At 35.9% G+C, this 20808-nt stretch overlaps 1 protein-coding gene across 1 annotated transcript; it reads right to left on the reverse strand.

The window, feature by feature from the left end:
• Positions 1-545: 545 nt before the first annotated feature.
• Positions 546-1020, reverse strand: LOC142340064 (uncharacterized). The gene has a single exon (XM_075390475.1). The coding sequence runs from the start codon at positions 978-980 to the stop codon at positions 636-638; it is 345 nt and encodes a 114-aa protein (XP_075246590.1). The 5' UTR covers positions 981-1020; the 3' UTR covers positions 546-635.
• Between the last annotated feature and the right edge of the window lie 19788 nt (positions 1021-20808).

A 20808-nucleotide genomic window follows, 5' to 3' on the forward strand; every position in this document is an offset into this window, starting at 1 on the left:
ACGTTTACAATAATTACCTCAAATTTCGTTCGAGAGCAATTAACTAGTTCATATGGCAATATTACTCTTTCGTTTTTAGGTCAAAACGCCGTCTGAACGAATAATACTTCCTGTAAAAAAGCCTCAAGACAACCCATACTCCTTTTCGAGTCGTAAAAAGAAACAGGAGGACAATTAGTAGCTCGCTATCGTAGCTATTAAACAGCTGAGCTCTCTAGCAACACCTCACTGCACTGAGTTGAGTCGGAAAAATGCTGATTTAAAGAGTGTTTGCAGCTGCTTGAGACAGAAAAAGATCTCACCCGGTGATAACCTGTAAAACTAATGCCAAAAGCAAATAAGAAAAGTAATCAACCAACGTTTCACTGAGCGAAACAACAAAATTGGGGTGCATAATTCACTCGACGTAGGATAATGAAAAATATCCGCATTATACAGTTTCAATTTTCATTTTGATGCTATCCGGGCGGTGCACACAACTAAGCAATTATAATTCATATATGATTCTGCTTGCAGACACGCAACGTGATTTAATCGTAAAAAGATATGACTGAAGCTTGAATTACAACAATTTCTTTTGAAACTTTTCGTTAAACAAGAAAATACATTCTCATTCAAGCTACAAATTGAATTGTCTAAGCATCTTCGGTGACTTCGGTCTTTTTACCGAGACGCCTCTTTGGAAATTCCACGAAACTGACAAACGTATACATGGGTTCCTTGGCATCCTCATCTTCGTTGATCTTCCTGGACATTTTGACTCTCACTTTGAAAGGTATGTGATTAACACCCTTTGACCAGACTTCTTTATTTAAGTTGGTATCAATCCTCACGTCACTTGTTCCCATCAAAGTCCGGCTCAGTTCTCTGATGACCTTAATCGCTCGTGGTGCTCGCTTTAAAGCGGTTACGTTCTTCATCTTCTTGTGAAGATTGACAGTTGTCTCAATAGTCTTCGGGACATGAGATTCTCGCACCATATTGCAGATCTGAAAAGAAGCTGAAAGCAATTAAAAAGCAGTATAATTTCAAAAGTAGCAAAACTCATCAACCGAATCGGAAATCTAATCTTTACCATTGTAGGCCCCACGATAAAACTGCTCACAAATGGAATGATAAGAAACCTCATTCATGAGAACTTATTTTACAAACAATCCCAACAAGTAAAAAACAACAACAGATACGAATGAAGAAAAAAGTCCTTTTTCAGGAATAGAAAACATTAAACCCGGGTGTTTCAAAAACTCCGGAATAAAAATTGAATTGATTTTAGTGTAATAAGTGCAAACAAATTGTTTTAAATGTGATTTGAACTGTAAATAGTTTAAAAGATTCTATGTTATTTTCACTCATTTCTTAGAATTAGAGTCAAAGACAAGTTTATATACTTTGTACACGATTTCATTTAATTTTTAAACCTTACGATGAACGCAATGTTCGAAAACGCTCGCTTTTAACCAATTTAAGTTTTAATTGACAATAACTTCTTCTCTGCATCTTATTTTACAAAGCCAAAAATGCCTAATAGTAGTAGTAGTAGTTGAGACTTCTGGATTATGCCCAAGTAGTGTAGTCGAGACTTTAGGGCACAGCCAAGGGTTTTCACCCTTCAGTTCATCAGTTCGTTGCCTTGAAATAAAAAATATACAGTTTCAGAGTTTTGAATGAGGATTGCAGCTACCACAGCTGCAAAGAATCCTCCAGCTGCATGTATTCAACTCGTTATACTGTTCGAGGAAGAAGTTTCGGTACAATTAACTCAATTTTCGATTGTTTAAATCCTCCAAAGATCCCAATTTTCTCGAGAGGATGTTGACTAACTTGGCAGTTCGATGGAAGAAATTTTCACTACACTTGTTTCTATTCACTTTAGGGATTTCGAGTTCATTTCGTGCATCTTGTCTTGTTCTTTTACTTTCTTTGAGATTCATCTCGTTAGTTGTAGTGTAGTCATACTTGTTTTTTAACAGGTCACGCATAAACAAAACATCATGAAGTTCAATGTACATTGATAAGGGTAGTAGACCACATTTAATTAGTCGAGTTTTATAGTCAACATTTACTCCGAAGAACCACTTTGTGGCTAGTCTTTGAATTTTTTCCACTTTTCGGAGGCACATAGTGGTCAGATGAGAGACCTGAGAACCATATACTAAAATCGAGACGACGTATCCGGTGTAAGCATTCAACTTAGCTTGTAGCGTAACGTTCTTGCTCACATTTCTTTTGATTTGATACAATGCTCTCAGGGCCTTGCTGGTTCTTAAGTCAACGTTGCTCGACCATGTTAAGTCACTGCTCACTAAAACACCAAGATCTTTCTGCTCTTTTACGATTGGTAGTTCAACTCCGAATATATCAGTTTTCATGTCCCCTTTGAAAAAGCAGTGAGCTCTTCTTTGCATTCAGTATCATTCTGTTTTGCAAGCACCAGTTTTGTAGTCCGTCTCGATTTTTCTCAAGGTCGTGCTGGTTTGTAATTACCACCTTAAAGTCATCTGCAAAGCCGTAACACGGATGTGTGACACAATTCGGCAAATCGTTGATAAAATTAAGAAACAAAAGTGGGCCCAACACCGAACCTTGCGGTACACCACTAGATACTGCTTTTAGGGATGACCTAGCTGTGTTAATCTGTACGAATTGTCGCCTGTTTGTGAGATAGGAGTGCAGTAGTTTAAGAAAGTTTCCTCCAACACCAAGATGAGCTAGCTTTTCTTGGAGTCTTTCATGACAGACTTTATCGAAGGCTTTAGAGAAATCAAGATATAGGACTGCCAAATGTTTTTCAGCCTCTAAATCCATCGTTTTGTAAATTTTATCAAGGAAAACCAAAAGTTGAAGTATTGTAGATCGATGTTTTCTGAACCCAAATTGACTGGAGTGGAGATTATCTTTTACAAACAGATAGAGTGAGTCAAAGAGTAGTTTTTATTTTTAGAGTGTTTAGTTCACTCTTCGGGAAGCAGGTTTCGGTCGTGGAATGGCCTTCATTAAACACACTCACAAAGTAATTATTGTAAAGCTCAGACCTACCCTGGTCTGTCTCAGCCAATTGATCTCCGCTTACTACTCGAGTCGGGATAAGAGGATTTTTTCTGATACTTGCTAAAAACTTTTTTATGTGGCTGAAGCACCTGGTCTGGAAAATCTTTGCTTCAAAGATTTTCAGGTCATTATCTGCTGAGTTTTTAATTTCTTTTTCAAACTTTTTGATTTTGAGAAGTTGGCTCAGATTTGGAGTTACAAGTTTTCTTTTCAATGAATTGAGCTTCTTTATTTTATGAGATGTCTCTCTTGAGATCCAAGGTTTGAGACAAGCTCTGTGTTTTGTCACACGTGGAACCAGTCTCTCAAATTTTTTTTCTTATTAACAAACTTTTCTTTAATAGAGTTATACCACTGATACAAGAGACAGTTTACATTGCTGTGACAGTACGGTGAAAAAAGTGAAGACAAAATATCCTCGTTGAATTTAGCCCAGTCAAAATTGTTGAAAGCTAGTAGCATTCCTGAAAGATCTTTTTGCGTTTGTTTATGGGCCTCTAAATTTGTCCCAAAAGCAGAATGGTCCGAGCAGCTTTTATCCCTGATTTGATATGCCTTGGTTAGCCTTCGGTCAACGTAGCTCTTGAAAAAAAAGTTCCGGATGGTTGGTCAAGATCACGTCTAACTTACTATCCAGTGGGTGGAGAAAATTATCAAAACAATTTTCCGATAGTTTGTCCAGCAAAGATTGTTTGTGTTAGTACTAGTTTGGTTTGCCCAGTCGCAACACGAAAGGTTCAAATCACCAGCTATGATCGTTCCTTGTGCGCCAATTGTTGTTTCGTTTTACATTAACTCACTTATTAAAACAAAGAGGTCATCAACTTCCCAGCGGTCTGGACTGCCGTTGGGAGGGTTGTAGATACAGCAGATTTGCAAAACAGTTCCCGCTAAATCAATGGACACGCAAATAAAGTCATCGTGAGTGACGTTAATTTTACAACGAGAGTGGTTGAGCTTATGCTTTACAGCGATGAGAACTCCCCCATGTTTTGTTTTGGCAACGCTGTGGCGATCAGCCCTGTGCAATTCAAAATCTTTCAGGAAAACAGCTTCATCAGGAACATGTGAGGTGAGCCAAGTTTCTCTAAGACATAAAATATCATAATTAGAAGAAATGAGAGCGTTTGAGAGAGCCATTCGTCTTTCAATATCGAGAACACTTCGAACATTAAACAAAAGTAGAGATATTAAACTTTTATCGGGGTTCTCAGAAGCTGACTCTAGTCAGACATCTGTTTGATAGACGCGCCATTCGTTTTCGACCCTCTCTTGGAGGGTGAGGTTTCGCACTCTTAGTTCCTTTCTGTCTCGCCCTTGGGTGATGAGTTCTCTTCTGAGCTTGAGCACTTCGCGTTCTTTTATGAGATCTTCTCTTGACAATTAAGGGCCGATGTAAATCGGATTTTTTACCTCCGTGTAGTTGAGAAGTTTGTAGGCTGATTTCAAGATTTCAGATTTGTCTAGCTCATTATCCACGTCGATTATGATGGTTCTTGCAGGAGTACTTTCCGGGGTTGAATTTATTTGGCTGTCTTTTGGGTTGGCACTCTTTCCTGTCGCTGTTTCTTTTCTATGTCCCACTCTCAGAGGCTTTGTAGTCCTTCCTTTCACCTGCAAATGATCAAGGATTGATTGAACAGCTTGCCTATCCTGCAATATTTGGTCCGCTGCCGTGCCTTGAAGTTCTGGGACACCCTTGATACGTATGCCCAGATATTTCTTTTCAGATGTAACGATACGTTTTCCCGGATTGTTCTGGCCGGTGGCCGCTGCATAAGCCTTTGGCTCTTTGAGCTTCTTGACTTTTTGTTGCATTTCCTCAATTGCCTCAAACAATTTTGAGAGCTGTAAGGTGAACTTATCAAGTTTTTCGCTAATGTCTTGTATTTCCTTGCTGGTTTCTTTTTCATTCATTTCAGTTTTTCCAATCTTCTCAGTTTGGTTGTCATTGACGCATTCATTGCAGACATGCAGTATGTTTGCGTTGACATTTTCTTCGATCAAATCTATCAAGGCTTTCACAGTTTTTTCATTGATTCCTGTGCAGTTAGTGGTAAGGTGCAGCCTTTTGTTGCAGAAGGTACAACAGAAGGTGAATTTTCCCTTGAGTTTTTGTCGGCAACTATGACAATTGTCTCTTGTTTCAACTTTTGGGCCCATTTGCAAAGGGCAAAATGTGAAAGTTTGCGAATCAAAACATTCTGAGATCGATCCATGCACATGACAACTATGCAGTGATAGCCCAAATAGTCGATATAAGGGGACAATGAATAAAGAAAACGAACGCGAGGAGATTCTTCAGGGTCAAGCAAGGAACCCCCAACAATAAATAATATCGGTTCTTGCCAGGTTTGAAATTGACCACGAAACAGATAAATTTAAGGGGGGGATGACGCACCCATATGGACGGAGAGTTAGCCTCCTTGGTACCCCTATGGACTACGAGAATCGATTTCTAGCCCCTTAAGTTCTACTTTTTTCTATGTATTTAGAAATCCTAAGTTTATTTTATTGTAAATTCGCAGACGGACATTACAATCTAGACGAAAATCCTTATCAAGTACAACCCAAACCAAAGAACTAAACGAGGCAGACATGAGGCTTTTGCTGCAAAAAATAAAGAAAAAGCATCTCCAGCAGAGCAAGAGATTTGAAATATTGGCGTGGTTAGAGGCGTCTACACATCAGTTTGAAGAAGTTCAATTTATTAATGTTTGATTATGGGTGGCACACATATTTAGTAAATCAGCTTATTAAAATAGTGTACTTTACACGACAAAGCTTGATCTGGATGTGTAAAAGTAGCATTAAGTGAACTCATGGACATTCTCACTTTTAACTTTTGAACTCGTTCTGAATGCCGTCCTTTCGAACTAGGTTTCACCAAGATGTTTTTGGAAATGTGTTTTTTCCACGCGAATTTCTAAAGGCTTTTCTGTTTTCTGTTCTCAAGTAAGATCGTTCGGATGCAAAATTTGGGTGTTCTAGCAGATCTCGAACAAAGTTCAGTTTCATAGCAAAGGTTTAGTTTTTCCTTGATGCAAAGAATGCTTTTTTAGGTCAATACAAGCCTGATTAGCGACAAAATTTAATCAGAGTTAATTTACAGAAAAAACCCTAAGTCCTCTAAAATTAAACTTAAGTTGTACTCTCCTTAATCAGGGAGATATATTCTGCCTCTGCAGTTGATGTTTTTACACTCTTCTGGCCCTTACGAACCCAACTATGTGTTTCAGATGAATTAATTAACTTAAAACAAAAACCTGAAGTACTGCTTCTGCTTTTTATGTTCCCTGTCCAGTCAACATTAGAAAAAATTCAACAAAGCCAGAAACTGAGTCTTACAGAAAATTAAAGTTTGTTATTGTTCCTCTGAAGTAACAAAGAAAACACTTCGAAGCTCTTAGATAAAATTCTCCGGGATTTAAAAAAAATTAGAGGATTAGAAAAATTTATGCTCTACTTGACAAGGCTTAATTATTCATACAACCTATTAAACTTAGAAAATGTCTAATTTTGAATTTCCGGCTAATCTGAAATCAATCGGTTCATCCGTTTTTGCAGATTGTGAAACTGAGCATAAAAGAGATAAATTGAAAAATGCTACGATCCAGCCATACGCATGGATCAGTGAGCCTCCTTGGGTACATCTATAGAGTCCTCAAAACTGACTCATAGCCCGTTAAGTTCCACATAATTATTCCACAGTCTCCTTTTCAATGTAGTATTACAGCCGGACATTACAATCTAGACGTATATCATTATCAAGTACAACCCGAATCGATAAATTAAATAAGGCAGACATGAGATTACTGTTGCAAAAACCAGTGAAGAAGCATATCCAGTAGAACAAAAGATTCAAAGTATTGCCGAAGTTAGAGAGGGATGAAGGAAAACACAGCAGTTTGAAAGTTGAATTCAGGATTGTTTGATTTGGGTAAAAAAAAATTTTTCGTAAATCGGCTTATAAAAATAGTGTAAATTTTGCGCCAAAGCCTGAACTGTGTGAGTGTGTGAAAGCAGTATTAAGTGAACTCATGAGCGTTCTAATTTTCAACTTTTGCCTTCAGAAGTGATTCTGAATAACGACTTCTTGAGCTAGTTTTCACCAAGAGATATTTTGGAAAATGTGTGGTCTTATTCCAAAAGATTTGGTCAGATTGTCTGCAGGCATGTTTTCTGTTGTCAAGTAAGACAATTTGGATGCAAAATGCGGATGTTCTAGCAGATCTCGCACAAAGTTCAGTTTTATAGCAAAAAGTTTAGCTTTTCCTTGATGCATAGAAAGCTTACTTAGGTCAATACAAGCCTGTTATCGACAAAATTTTCAGAGTTAATTTACAGAAAAATTCTCCGACGTCCTCTAAAATTCCACTTAGGTGCATGGCTTCTGTACTCTCTTCAATCAAAATGATACATTCTGCCTCTGCAGTTGATGTTTTTACACTCTTATGGCCCTTATGAACCCAACTATATGCTCCAGATGACTTATTCAACCTAAAACAAATACCTGAAATACTCCTTCTGTTATCTGTGTTCCCAGTCCAATCAATATCAAAACAACTCAAAAAAGCCAGAAACCGAGTCTTACGGAAAAATAAAGGTTCTTATTAATCCTCTCAAGTAACAAGGAAAGCGCTTGGAAGCTCTTTAAAAAGTTCTCCTGAATTTAAAAAAAAACATCTTAGAGCATTAGACAATTATATGGTCTACTTGACAAAGCTTAGTTATTCAAACAACCTATTAAACCTCGAAAATATTTGATTTTGCAACTCCAGTTAATCTGAAATCAATCTGTGCATCCATTTTTGCAGATTTTGAAGTGGAGCTTAAAAGAGATAAACGGAAAAAGGCTATGATCCATCCATACGGATGGATCAGTGAGCCTACTTGGTGCATCTATGGATTCCTCAAAACTGAATCATAGCCCATTAAGTTCTACATCATATTTCCACAGTCTTTTTTTAATGTAGTATTACAGCCGGACGTTATAATCTAGACTTAAATCATTATCAAGTACAACCCGAATTGGTGAAATAAATAAGGCAGACATGAGGTTACTGATGCAAAGACAAGAGAAAAAGCATCTCCAGTAGAACGAAAGATTCAAAGTATTGGCGAAGTTAGAGAGGAATGAAGAAATACACAGCAGTTTGAAAGTTGAATTCAGTAGTGTTTGATTTGGGTGAAAAATATATTTTTCGTTATTAGTTTATAAAAATAGTGTATATTACACGCCAAAGCTTGAACTGTGTGAGTGTGTAAAAGCAGTATTGAGTGAACTCATGAGCGTTCTTATTTTTAACTTTTGCTTTTTGAAGTGATTCTGAATGCCGTCTTTTTGTGCTAGGTTTCACCAAGAGATATTTTGGGAAATGTGTGGTCGTATTCCAAAAGATTTGATCAGATCATCTGCAGGCATGTTTTCTGTTGTCAAGTAAGACCATTTGGATGCAAAATTCGAATGTTCTAGCAGATCTCGCTCAAAGTTCAGTTCTATGGCAAAAAGTTTAGTTTTTCCTTGATGTAAAACTTGCTTACTTAGGTCAATACAAGCGTGTTATCGACAAAATTTTCAGAGTTAATTTACAGAAAAATCCTAACTCCTCTAAAATTCCACTTAAGTGGATGGCTTCTGTACTCTCCTCATTCAAAGAGATATATTATGCCTCTGCAGTTTATGTTTTTACACTCTTCTGGCCCTTACGAACCCAACTATATGCTCCAGATGACTTAATTATCTTAAAATAAAAAAAACCTGAAGTACTCTTTCTGTTATCTATGTTCCCTGTCCAATCAACATCAGAAAATTTCAACAAAACTAGAACCCGAGTCTTACGGAAAATAAAGGTCTTTATTAATCCTCTCAAGTAACAAAGAAAACACTTAGAAGCTCTTTAATAAAATTCTCAGGAATTTAAAAAAAAACAATTTAGAGCATTAGACAAATATATGGTCTACTTGACAAGGCTTAATTATTCATACAACCTATTAAACTTAGAAAATGTCTAATTTTGAAATTCCGGCTAATCTGAAATCAATCGGTGCATCCGTTTTTGCAGATTGTAAAACTGAGCATAAAAGAGATAAAATAAAAAATGCTATGATCCACCCATACGCATGGATCAGTGAGCTTCCTTGGTACATCTATGGAGTCCTCAAAACTGAATCATAGCCCATTAAGTTCTACATCAAATTTCCACAGTCTTTTTTGAATGTAGTATTACAGCCGGACATTATAATCTAGACTTAAATCATTATCAATTACAACCCGAATCGACGAAATAAATAAGGCAGACATGAGGTTACTGTTTCAAAAAGAAGAGAAAAAACATCTTCCGTAGAACTAAAGATTCAAACTGTTGGCGACGTTAGAGAGGAATGAAGAAATACACAACAGTTTGAAAGTTGAATTCAGTATTGTTTGATTTGGGTGAAAAATATATTTTTCGTTACTCAACTTATAAAATTAGTGTGAATTACGCCAAAGCTTGAACTGTGTGATTGTGTAAAAGCAGAATTAAGTGAACTCATGAGCGTTTTCATTTTTAACTTTTGCCTTCTGAAGTGATTCTGAGTGCCGTCTTTTTGAGCTAGTTTTCACAAAGAGATTATTTTGGAAATGTGTGGTATTATTCCAAAAGATTTGGTCAGATTGTCTGCAGGCATGTTTTCTGTTGTCAAGTAAGACAGTTCGGATGCAAAATGCGGGTGTTCTAGCAGATCTCGCAAAAAGTTCAGTTTTATAGCAAAAAGTTTAGCTTTTCCTTGATGCAAAGAAAGCTTACTTAGGTCAATACAAGCCTGTTATCGACAAAACTTTCAGAGTTAATTTACAGAAAAATCTTCCGACGTCCTCTAAAATTCCACTAAAGTGGATGGCTTCTAAACACTCTTCAATCAAAGAGATATATTCTGCCTTTGCAGTTGATGTTTTTACACTCTTATGGCCCTTATGAACCCAACTATATGCTCCAGATGACTTAATCAACTTAAAACAAATACCTGAAATACCCCTTCCTTCTGTTAACTGTGTTCCCTGTCCAATCAACATCAAAACAACTCAAAAAAGCCAGAAACCGAGTCTTACGGAAAAATAAAGGTTCTTATTAATCCTCTCAAGTAACAAGGAAAGCGCTTGGAAGCTCTTTAAAAAGTTCTCCTGAATTAAAAAAAAACATCTTAGAGCATTAGACAATTATATGGTCTACTTGACAAAGCTTAGTTATTCAAACAACCTATTAAACTTCGAAAATATTTGATTTTGCAAATCCAGCTAATCTGAAATCAATCTGTGCATCCATTTTTGCAGATTTTGAAGTGGAGCTTAAAAAAGATAAACGGTAAAAGGGTATGATCCACCCATACGGATGGATCAGTGAGCCTACTTGGTGCATCTATGGATTCCTCAAAACTGAATCATAGCCCATTAAGTTCTACATCATATTTCCACAGTCTTTTTTTAATGTAGTATTACAGCCGGACGTTATAATCTAGACTTAAATCTTTATCAAGTACAATCCGAATTGACGAAATAAATAAGGCAGACATGAGGTTACTGTTGCAAAAACAAGAGAAAAAGCATCTCCAGTAGAACGAAAGATTCAAAGTATTGGCGAAGTTAGAGAGGAATGAAGAAATACACAGCAGTTTGAAAGTTGAATTCAGTAGTGTTTGATTTGGGTGAAAAATATATTTTTCGTTATTAGTTTATAAAAATAGTGTATATTACACGCCAAAGCTTGAACTGTGTGAGTGTGTAAAAGCAGTATTGAGTGAACTCATGAGCGTTCTTATTTTTAACTTTTGCTTTTTGAAGTGATTCTGAATGCCGTCTTTTTGTGCTAGGTTTCACCAAGAGATATTTTGGGAAATGTGTGGTCTTATTCCAAAAGATTTGGTCAGATCATCTGCAGGCATGATTTCTGTTGTCAAGTAAGACCGTTTGGATGCAAAATTCGAATGTTCTAGCAGATCTCGCTCAAAGTTCAGTTCTATAGCAAAAAGTTTAGTTTTTCCTTGATGTAAAACTTGCTTACTTAGGTCAATACAAGCGTGTTATCGACCAAATTTTCAGAGTTAATTTACAGAAAAATCCTATTTCCTCTAAAATTCCACTTAGGTGGATGGCTTCTGTACTCTCCTCATTCGAAGAGATATATTATGCCTCTGCAGTTTATGTTTTTACACTCTTCTGGCCCTTACGAACCCAACTATATGCTTCAGATGACTTAATTATCTTAAAATAGAAAACCTGAAGTACTGCTTCTGTTATCTATGTTCACTGTCCAATCAACATCAGAAAATTTCAACAAAACTAGAACCCGAGTCTCACGGAAAATTAAAGGTTCTTATTAATCCTCTCAAGTAACAAAGAAAACACTTAGAAGCTCTTTAATAAAATTCTCAGGAATTTAAAAAAAAACAATTTAGAGCATTAGACAAATATATAGTCTACTTGACAAGGCTTAATTATTCATACAACCTATTAAACTTAGAAAATGTCTAATTTTGAAATTCCGGCTAATCTGAAATCAATCGGTGCATCCGTTTTTGCAGACTGTAAAACTGAGCATAAAAGAGATAAAATGAAAAAAGCTATAATCCACCCATACGCATGGATCAGTGAGCCTCCTTGGTACATCTATGGAGTCCTCAAAACTGAATCATAGCCCATTAAGTTTTACATCATAATTCCACAGTTTCTTTTTTAATGTAGTTTTACACCCGGACATTTTACACCCGGACATTCTGTACTCTCTTCAATCAAAATGATACATTCTGCCTCTGCAGTTGATGTTTTTACACTCTTATGGCCCTTATGAACCCAACTATATGCTCCAGATGACTTATTCAACCTAAAACAAATACCTGAAATACTCCTTCTGTTATCTGTGTTCCCTGTCCAATCAACATCAAAACAACTCAAAAAAGCCAGAAACCGAGTCTTACGCAAAAATAAAGGTTCTTATTAATCCTCTCAAGTAACAAGGAAAGCGCTTGGAAGCTCTTTAAAAAGTTCCGCTGAATTTAAAAAAAAACATCTTAGAGCATTAGACAATTATATGGTCTACTTGACGGAAAAAAGGTATGATCCACCCATACGGATGGATCAGTGAGCCTACTTGGTGCATCTATGGATTCCTCAAAACTGAATCATAGCCCATTAAGTTCTACATCAAATTTCCACAGTCTTTTTTTAATGTAGTATTACAGCCGGACGTTATAATCTAGACTAAAATCATTATCAAGTACAACCCGAATTGATGAAATAAATAAGGCAGACAAGAGGTTACTATTGCAAAAACAAGAGAAAAAGCATCTCCAGTAGAACGAAAGATTCAAAGTATTGGCGAAGTTAGAGAGGGATGAAGGAAAACACAGCAGTTTGAAAGTTGAATTCAGGATTGTTTGATTTGGGTAAAAAAAAATTTTCGTAAATCGGCTTATAAAAATTGTGTAAATTATGCGCCAAAGCCTGAACTGTGTGAGTGTGTGAAAGCAGTATTAAGTGAATTCATGAGCGTTCTTATTTTCAACTTTTGCCTTCAGAAGTGATTCTGAATAACGCCTTTTTGAGCTAGTTTTCACCAAGAGATTTTTTGGGAAATGTGTGGTCTTATTCCAAAAGATTTGGTCAGATTGTCTGCAGGCATGTTTTCTGTTGTCAAGTAAGACAGTTCGGATGCAAAATGCGGATGTTCTAGCAGATCTCGCACAAAGTTCAGGTTTATAGCAAAAAGTTTAGTTTTTCCTTGATGCAAAGAATGTTTACTTAGGTCAATTTAAGCCTGTTATCGACAAAATTTTCAGAGCTAATTTACAGAAAATCCTAAGTCCTCTAAGATTCCACTTAGGTGGATGGCTTCTGTACTCTCTTCAATCAAAGAGATATATTTTGCCTCTGCAGTTGATGTTTTTACACTCTTCTGGCCCTTACGAACCCAACTATGTGCTCCAGATGACTTAAATAAATTAAAACAAAAACCTGAAGTATTGCTTCTGTTATCTACGATGCCTGTCCGATCATTTTCAGAAAAATTCAAAAAAGCCAGAACCTGAGTCTTACGGAAAATTAAAGTTTCTTATTTTCTTCTTAAGTAACAAAGAAAGCGCTTGGAAGCTCTTAAGTAAAATTCTCCGGGATTTAAAAAAGAACAATTTAGAGCATTAGACAAATTAATGGTCTACTTGACAAGGCTTAATTAATCAACATATTTGATTTTGCAACTCCAGCTAATCTGAAATCAATCTGTGCATTCGTTTTTGCAGATTTTGAAATTGAGCTTAAAAGAGATAAACTGAAAAAAGCTATGATCCAACCATACGGATGGATCAGCGATCCTTCCTGGTACATATATGGAGTCCTCAAAACTGACTCATAGTCCGTTAAGTTCTACCTCATAATTCCACTTTCTCCTTTTTAATGTAGTATTACAGCCGGACATTATAATCTAGACCTAAATCATTATCAAGTACCACCCGAATCGATGAACTAAATAAGGCAGACATGAGGTTGCTGTTGCAAAAACAAGAGAAAAAGCATCTCCAGTAAAACGAAAGATTCAAAGTATTGGCGATGTTAGAGAGGAATGAAGAAATACACTGCAGTTTGAAAGTTGAATTCAGTATAGTTTGATTTGGATGAAAAATATATTTTTCGTAAATCAACTTATAAAAATAGTGTATATTATGCGCCAAAGCCTGAACTGTGTGAGTGTGTGAAAGCAGTATTAAGTGAACTCATGAGCGTTCTAATTTTCAACTTTTGCCTTCAGAAGTTATTCTGAATAACGCCTTTTTGAGCTAGTTTTCACCAATAGATTTTTTGGGAAATGTGTGGTTTTATTCCAAAAGAATTGGTCATATTATCTGCAGGCATGTTTTCTGTTGTCATATAAGACAGTTCAAAGTTCGCATTTTCAGACAGTTCTTCGCGCAAAGTACAGTTTTAGCGTTTTAAATTTGGTTTCTTCATGACAACCAGAATACTTGTTTAAGTCAAATAAGCCTAATTGTCAACAAAAGTGTCAGAGGTAATTGAAAGAAAATTCCTTAGTGCTCTAAAATTTTCTTTGTGCGGATGGATCTTTTACTCGCTCCAACAACACAGTTTAACTCTTCTTTTGCTCTTGATGTTGCTAAAAGATTTTCGTCCTTCAAAAATCAACTATATGCTTCACATGACCTCATTAACTTAAATTGAAACCTGAAGTACTCAAATTGTTATCTATAATCCCTGTCCAATCAACATGAAAAAATTTTAAGAGCAGTAACTGTAACAGTTAAGTAACTAGGAACACGCATGGAAGCCCTCTAATGAACTTCTTTGCGATTTTCAAGAAACAAATTTAGAGCATTAGCAGCAAAACAAATATCGAATCTACTTGAAAAAGCTAAATTATTAAGACAACCTAGTAAATTTGGAAGTTAATTTTCTTGTTCTAAGTTATTCTCACACCCTCTTGAGGAGAGCCGTATTTTGAAAGTTTGCAAGTTCCCTCTAGTGGTGTACCAATTGTTTCCAAATGCAATGATTAGAAACAGCATTCTTGAGAAAACTTATCTTACAAAGCCATAATTGCCTAATGTGGAAGTTTGCGAATCAAAACATTCTGAGATTGATCCATGCACATGACAACTATGCAGTGATAGCCCAATTGGTCGATATAAGGTGAGAATGATTAAAGAAAACAAACGGGGGGAGATTTTTCTGCGTCAAGCAAGGAAGCCCCAACAATTAGTAAAATCGGTTCTTGCCAGGTTTGAAATTGAGCACGAAACAGATAATTTTAAAAGGGGGGATGATGCACCCATATGGACGGAGAGTTAGCCTCATTGATACCCCTATGGACTACGATAATCGAATTCTAGCCCCTTAAGTTCTACTTCTTTCTATGTAGTTAGAAATCCACAGTTTAATTTATTGTAATATCGCAGACGGACATTACAATCTAGACGCAAATCCTTATCAAGTACAACCCAAACCAAAGAACTAAACGAGGCAGACATGAGGCTTTTGCTGCAAATACTAAAGAAGTACTGCTTCTGTTATCTATGTTGCCTGTCCAATCATTTTCAGAAAAATTAAAAAAAGCCAGAACCTGAGTCTTACGGAAAATTAAAGTTTCTTATTTTCTTCTTAAGTAACAAAGAAAGCGCTTGGAAGCTCTTAAGTAAAATTCTCCGGGATTTAAAAAAGAACAATTTAGAGCATTAGACAATTTGTCTAATGCTCTAAATTGTTCTTTTTTAAATCCCGGAGAATGGTCTACTTGACAAGGCTTAATTAATCATACAACCTATTAAACTTCAAAAATATTTGATTTTGCAACTCCACATAATCTGAAATCAATCTGTGCATCCGTTTTTGCAGATTTTGAAATTGAGCTTAAAAGAGATAAACTGAAAAAGGCTATGATCCAACCATACGGATGGATCAGCGATCCTTCCTGGTACATATATGGAGTCCTCAAAACTGACTCATAGTCCGTTAAGTTCTACCTCATAATTCCACTTTCTCCTTTTTAATGTAGTATTACAGCCGGACATTATAATCTAGACCTAAATCATTATCAAGTACCACCCGAATCGATGAACTAAATAAGGCAGACATGAGGTTGCTGTTGCAAAAACAAGAGAAAAAGCATCTCCAGTAAAACGAAAGATTCAAAGTATTGGCGATGTTAGAGAGGAATGAAGAAATGCACTGCAGTTTGAAAGTTGAATTCAGTATAGTTTGATTTGGATGAAAAATATATTTTTCGTAAATCAACTTATAAAAATAGTGTATATTATGCGCCAAAGCCTGAACTGTGTGATTGTGTGAAAGCAGTATTAAGTGAACTCATGAGCGTTCTAATTTTCAACTTTTGCCTTCAGAAGTTATTCTGAATAACGCCTTTTTGAGCTAGTTTTCACCAATAGATTTTTTGGGAAATGTGTGGTTTTATTCCAAAAGAATTGGTCAGATTATCTGCAGGCATGTTTTCTGTTGTCATATAAGACAGTTCAAAGTTCGCATTTTCAGACAGTTCTCGCGCAAAGTACAGTTTTAGCGTTTTAAATTTGGTTTCTTCATGACAACCAGAATATTTTTTTAAGTCAAATAAGCCTAATTGTCAACAAAAGTTTCAGAGGTAATTGACAGAAAATTCTTTTGTCCTCTAAAATTTTCTTTGTGCGGATGTATCCTTTACTCGCTCCAACAACACAGTTTAACTCTTCTTTTGCTCTTGATGTTGCTAAAAGATTTTCGTCCTTCTAAAATCAACTATATGCTTCACATGACCTCATTAACTTAAATTGAAACCTGATATACTCAAATTGTTATCTATAATTCCTGTCCAATCAACATGAAAAAATTTTAAGAGCAGTAACTGTAACAGTTAATTAACTAGGAACAAGCATGGAAGCCCTCTGATGAACTTCTTTGCGATTTTCAAGAAACAAATTTAGAGCATTAGCAGCAAAACAAATATCGAATCTACTTGGAAAAACTAAATTATTAAGACAACCTAGTAAATTTGGAAGTTAATTTTCTTGTTCTAAGTTATTCTCACACCCTCTTGAGGAGAGCCGTGTTTTGAAAGTTTGCAAGTTCCCTCTAGTGGTGTACCAATTGGTTTCCAAATGCAATGATTAGAAACAGCATTCTTGAGAAAACTTATCTTACAAAGCCATAATTGCCTAATGTGGAAGTTTGCGAATCAAAACATTCTGAGATTGATCCATGCACATGACAACTATGCAGTGATAGCCCAAATGGTCGATATAAGGTGACAATGATTAAAGAAAACGAACGGGGGGAGATTTTTCTGCGTCAAGCAAGGAAGCCCCAACAATTATTAAAATCGGTTCTTGCCAGGTTTGAATTTGAGCACGAAACAGATAAATTTAAAAGGAGGGATGATGCACCCATATGGACGGAGAGTTAGCCTCATTGATACCCCTATGGACTACGATAATCGAATTCTAGCCCCTTAAGTTCTACTTCTTTCTATGTAGTTAGAAATCCACAGTTTATTTTATTGTAATATCGCAGACGGACATTACAATCTAGACGCAAATCCTTATCAAGTACAACCCAAACCAAAGAACTAAACGAGGCAGACATGAGGCTTTTGCTGCAAAAACTAAAGAAAAAGCATCTCCAGCAGAGCAAAAGATTTAAAATATTGGCATGGTTAGAGGTGAACGAAGAAATACACAGCAGTTTGAAAGTTCAATTTAGTAATGTTTGATTATGGGTGGCAAATATATTCAGTAAACCAGCTTATATAAATAGTGTAATTTACACGCCAAATCTTTATCTGCGTGAGTGAAAGTAGCATTGAGTGATCTCATGAGCAATCTAACTTTCAATTTTTGTAGTCTTTCTCAATGCTATGTTTTCGAGCCAGGTTTTACCAGAAAGATTTTTTGGAAAGTGCAATCACATTACAAGTGATTTGGTCAGATTATCTGCAAGCAAGTATTCTGTTGTCAAATGAAACCGTTCAAAACTCGGGTTTACTACCACTTCTTGCACAAAATGTAATTTTAGAGCAAACAGTTTAGTTTTTTCTTGATGCAAAGAAAACTTAGGTCAACACAAACCTGATTACGAACAACTTTTAATAAGTAATTTAAAGGAAAGTCGTCAGTCCTCTAATGTTCCCATTAGGTGGATGACTTCTTTAGGCTCTTCAACCACACAGATAAACTTTGCTTCAGCAGTTGATGTTGTTACAATCTTTTGGTCCTTACAAACCCAACTATATGCTCCAGATGACTTAATTAACCTAAATTAAAACTTGAAGTACTCGTCTTGTTGTCTATGACCCCTGTCCAATCAACATCAAAAATTTTCAAGAGCCAGAACATGAATCTATCGGAAAGTGGAAGTATTTTTATTGTTACTCTTAGGTAAGTTGGAACACGCATTGAGTCCTTCCAATGAACTTCTCTGGGACTCTCAACATGAAAAATAGAACATGAGAAAAACTAAGAATGGGTCGACTTGACAAAGCTAAACAGTTAACAAAACCTATTAAACTTCGAAAATGCCAAATTTAGAACTTTGCAATTCGAGCTATTCTGAGATCAATTCTTACATTAGCTTTTGTCAGATAGTGAAATTGAGCACGACATATAAACTGAAAAGGGGTTTGGTTCACCAATACGGGGGTTCAGTGAACACCTTTGGTACCCGTACGGACTACAAAAACTGACTTTTAGCCCATTAAACTCTACATCTTGTGTTTATAAATCCACAGTCTCTTATTTTATTATAATATAACAACCGGACAATTGATTCCAGAAGTAAATTATCATGAAGTACAACCCAAAACAAACAAAGAATTAAATAAGGCGGACATGTAAAAAAAATTAGAAAAAAGAATCTACCGTAGAGCAAAAGAATCGAAAGATTGGCGAGGATAGGGCGGACAGAAAAAAATACAACGCAAATTGAAATATCAATTTAGTAAGGTTTGATTATGACTATTTAGTAAATCAGCTTTTGTTTACGGTGTAATTAACCCACCAAGGCCTGATCTGGGTTTGTGAAAGTAGCATTGACCTAACTCATGTGCTTTCTCACTTTTGAATTTGATGTTATGCTGAATGCCCTCCTTCCGAGCTAAGTTTCAACAGGAAGATATTTTTGAAATTGTGTTTTCTCATTCCTAGCAATTTGGCTAGATTATTTGCGGGCATGTTTTCTGTTGTCAAAAAAGTCAGTTCCAATTTCATTTTTTTACCAGTTTCTGCACAAAGTAAAGTTTTATAGCAAGAACTTTAGTTTTACCTGGATGCAAGGAATGCTGACTTAGGTCAATAAATGTTTGATTATCAACAAAAAATTAGAGGAAATCTACTGAAACCTCCTAAGTCTTCTAGAATTCCCATTAGGCGGATTGCTTTTTACTCTCGTCAACCAAACAGATAAACTCTTTTTCTGCAGTTGATGTTGTTACAAAAATTTGTCCACTAAATAGCCAACTATATGATCCAGATGATTTAATTAATTGAAAAAAAAACCTGAATTACTTTTTTTGTTATCTATAATCCCTGCCTAATCAACATCAGACGAATTCAACAAAGCCAAAACCGGGGTCTTACGGAAAGTCAAAGGTTCTCATTGTTCCTCGTAAGTAACTAAGAAAACGCACGGAAGCTTATTAATAAACCTCTTCAGGATTTCCATTAGAAAAACTTAGAGCATTAGCGGTAAAACAATTATCGCGTCTAATTGAAGTTGTTAAGCCATCCTATTAAACTAAATTGTTAGCTAAATTGTTAAGACATCCTATTAAACTTCAAAAACGCCTTATGTGGAATTTGTCCAATCGATGCGTTCTGATATCAATCTATTCATCGGTTCTTGACAGATTGTGAAATTCAGCAGGAACAAACAGATGAAGTGAAAAAGGGATATAATCTACACATAAAGATGGATCAATGAGCTTCTTTATTACTCCTATACTTAGAACTCAATTGTCTCCTATATTATTGTAGTATCGCAGCCGGACATTTCAATTACAGTAAATCTTTTTGAAGTACAAACCAAACCAAAGAAATAAACAAGGCAGAAATGATGTATTGTTGCAAAACCAATAGAAAAGCATCTTCAGTAGAGCAAAACATTCGAAGTAATTGCGAGGTTAGAGAGGAACAAAGAAACAATACACAAGAGTTTGAAAGTTCAATTTAGTAATGTTTAATTGTAGGGGGCAAATAAATATAGTGAGTCAGTTCGAATAAATAGTGTAATTTACCCGCCAAATGTTTCACCGAGGAGATTTTTTGAAAATAACTTTTCTTATTCCGAGCAATTTCACGCACATGACCGGTTCAGTGAGCCTCCTTGGCGCCAAAGTGAAATACAAAAGTTGACTTTAGCCCGTTGATTTTTATGCCTTGCTATGTACCTGGAACTCCAAAATCTCCTATTTTATTGTAATATCGCGACAATGCAATTGAGACATAAATCATTATCAAGTGCAACCCAAACCAAAGAAATTAACCCGGCAAACATGAGATTACTCTTGCAAAAACTATAGAAAAAGCTTCTTCAGTAGAGCAAAAGATTCGAAGTGTTGGCGAGATTAGGGGAACGAAGAAAAACGCAGCAGTTCGAAAGTTCAATTTAGTAAACTTTTATTATGGTTTGCAATATTATTTAACAAATCAGCTGATATCATTACTGCAATTTACCCGCCAAATTTTGATCGGGGAGTATGAAAGTATCATTGAGTTAACTTTATAGTAACCTTCCTCTCAAGCTAGGTTTCACTATGAAGATATTTTTGAAAATGTCGTTTCTTATTCCAAGCGAATTGAAGATATGAAAGAAGCTGAAAGCAATTAGAATGCAGTATAACTTCAAAAGTAACAAAACTCATTTACCGAATCAAAAATCGAATCTTTCCTATTATAGGCCCTACAGTTAAAGAACTCACAAATGGGATGACTAGAAACCGCATTCATGGGAACTTTTTTTACAAAAAAGCCAAAAGTGCCTAATTTTGAAGTTTGGAAATCTAGATATTCTGAGATCAATCCATGCACAAAACAACTGTGCAGTGATGGCTCAAATGGTTGATAAAAGAGGACAATGAGTTAAGAAAAGGAAAATGAAGAGATCCTTCATGGCCAAGCAAAGAAGCCCCAGCAATTACTAGTATCGGCTCTTGCCAGCTTCTGAATATGGGCACGAAACAGATTAACTTAAAGGGGGGCTTACGCACTCACATGGTTGGAGAGTGAACCTCC

Source organism: Convolutriloba macropyga, chromosome 5 (genome assembly GCF_964194025.1).
Source record: "Convolutriloba macropyga chromosome 5, txConMacr16.3, whole genome shotgun sequence".
Taxonomy (NCBI): Eukaryota; Metazoa; Xenacoelomorpha; order Acoela; family Convolutidae; genus Convolutriloba; species Convolutriloba macropyga.

Bases quoted from the DNA above. Each gene is read 5' to 3' on its own strand.
- LOC142340064 (XM_075390475.1), bottom strand. From the start codon at position 980: ATGGTGCGAGAATCTCATGTCCCGAAGACTATTGAGACAACTGTCAAT.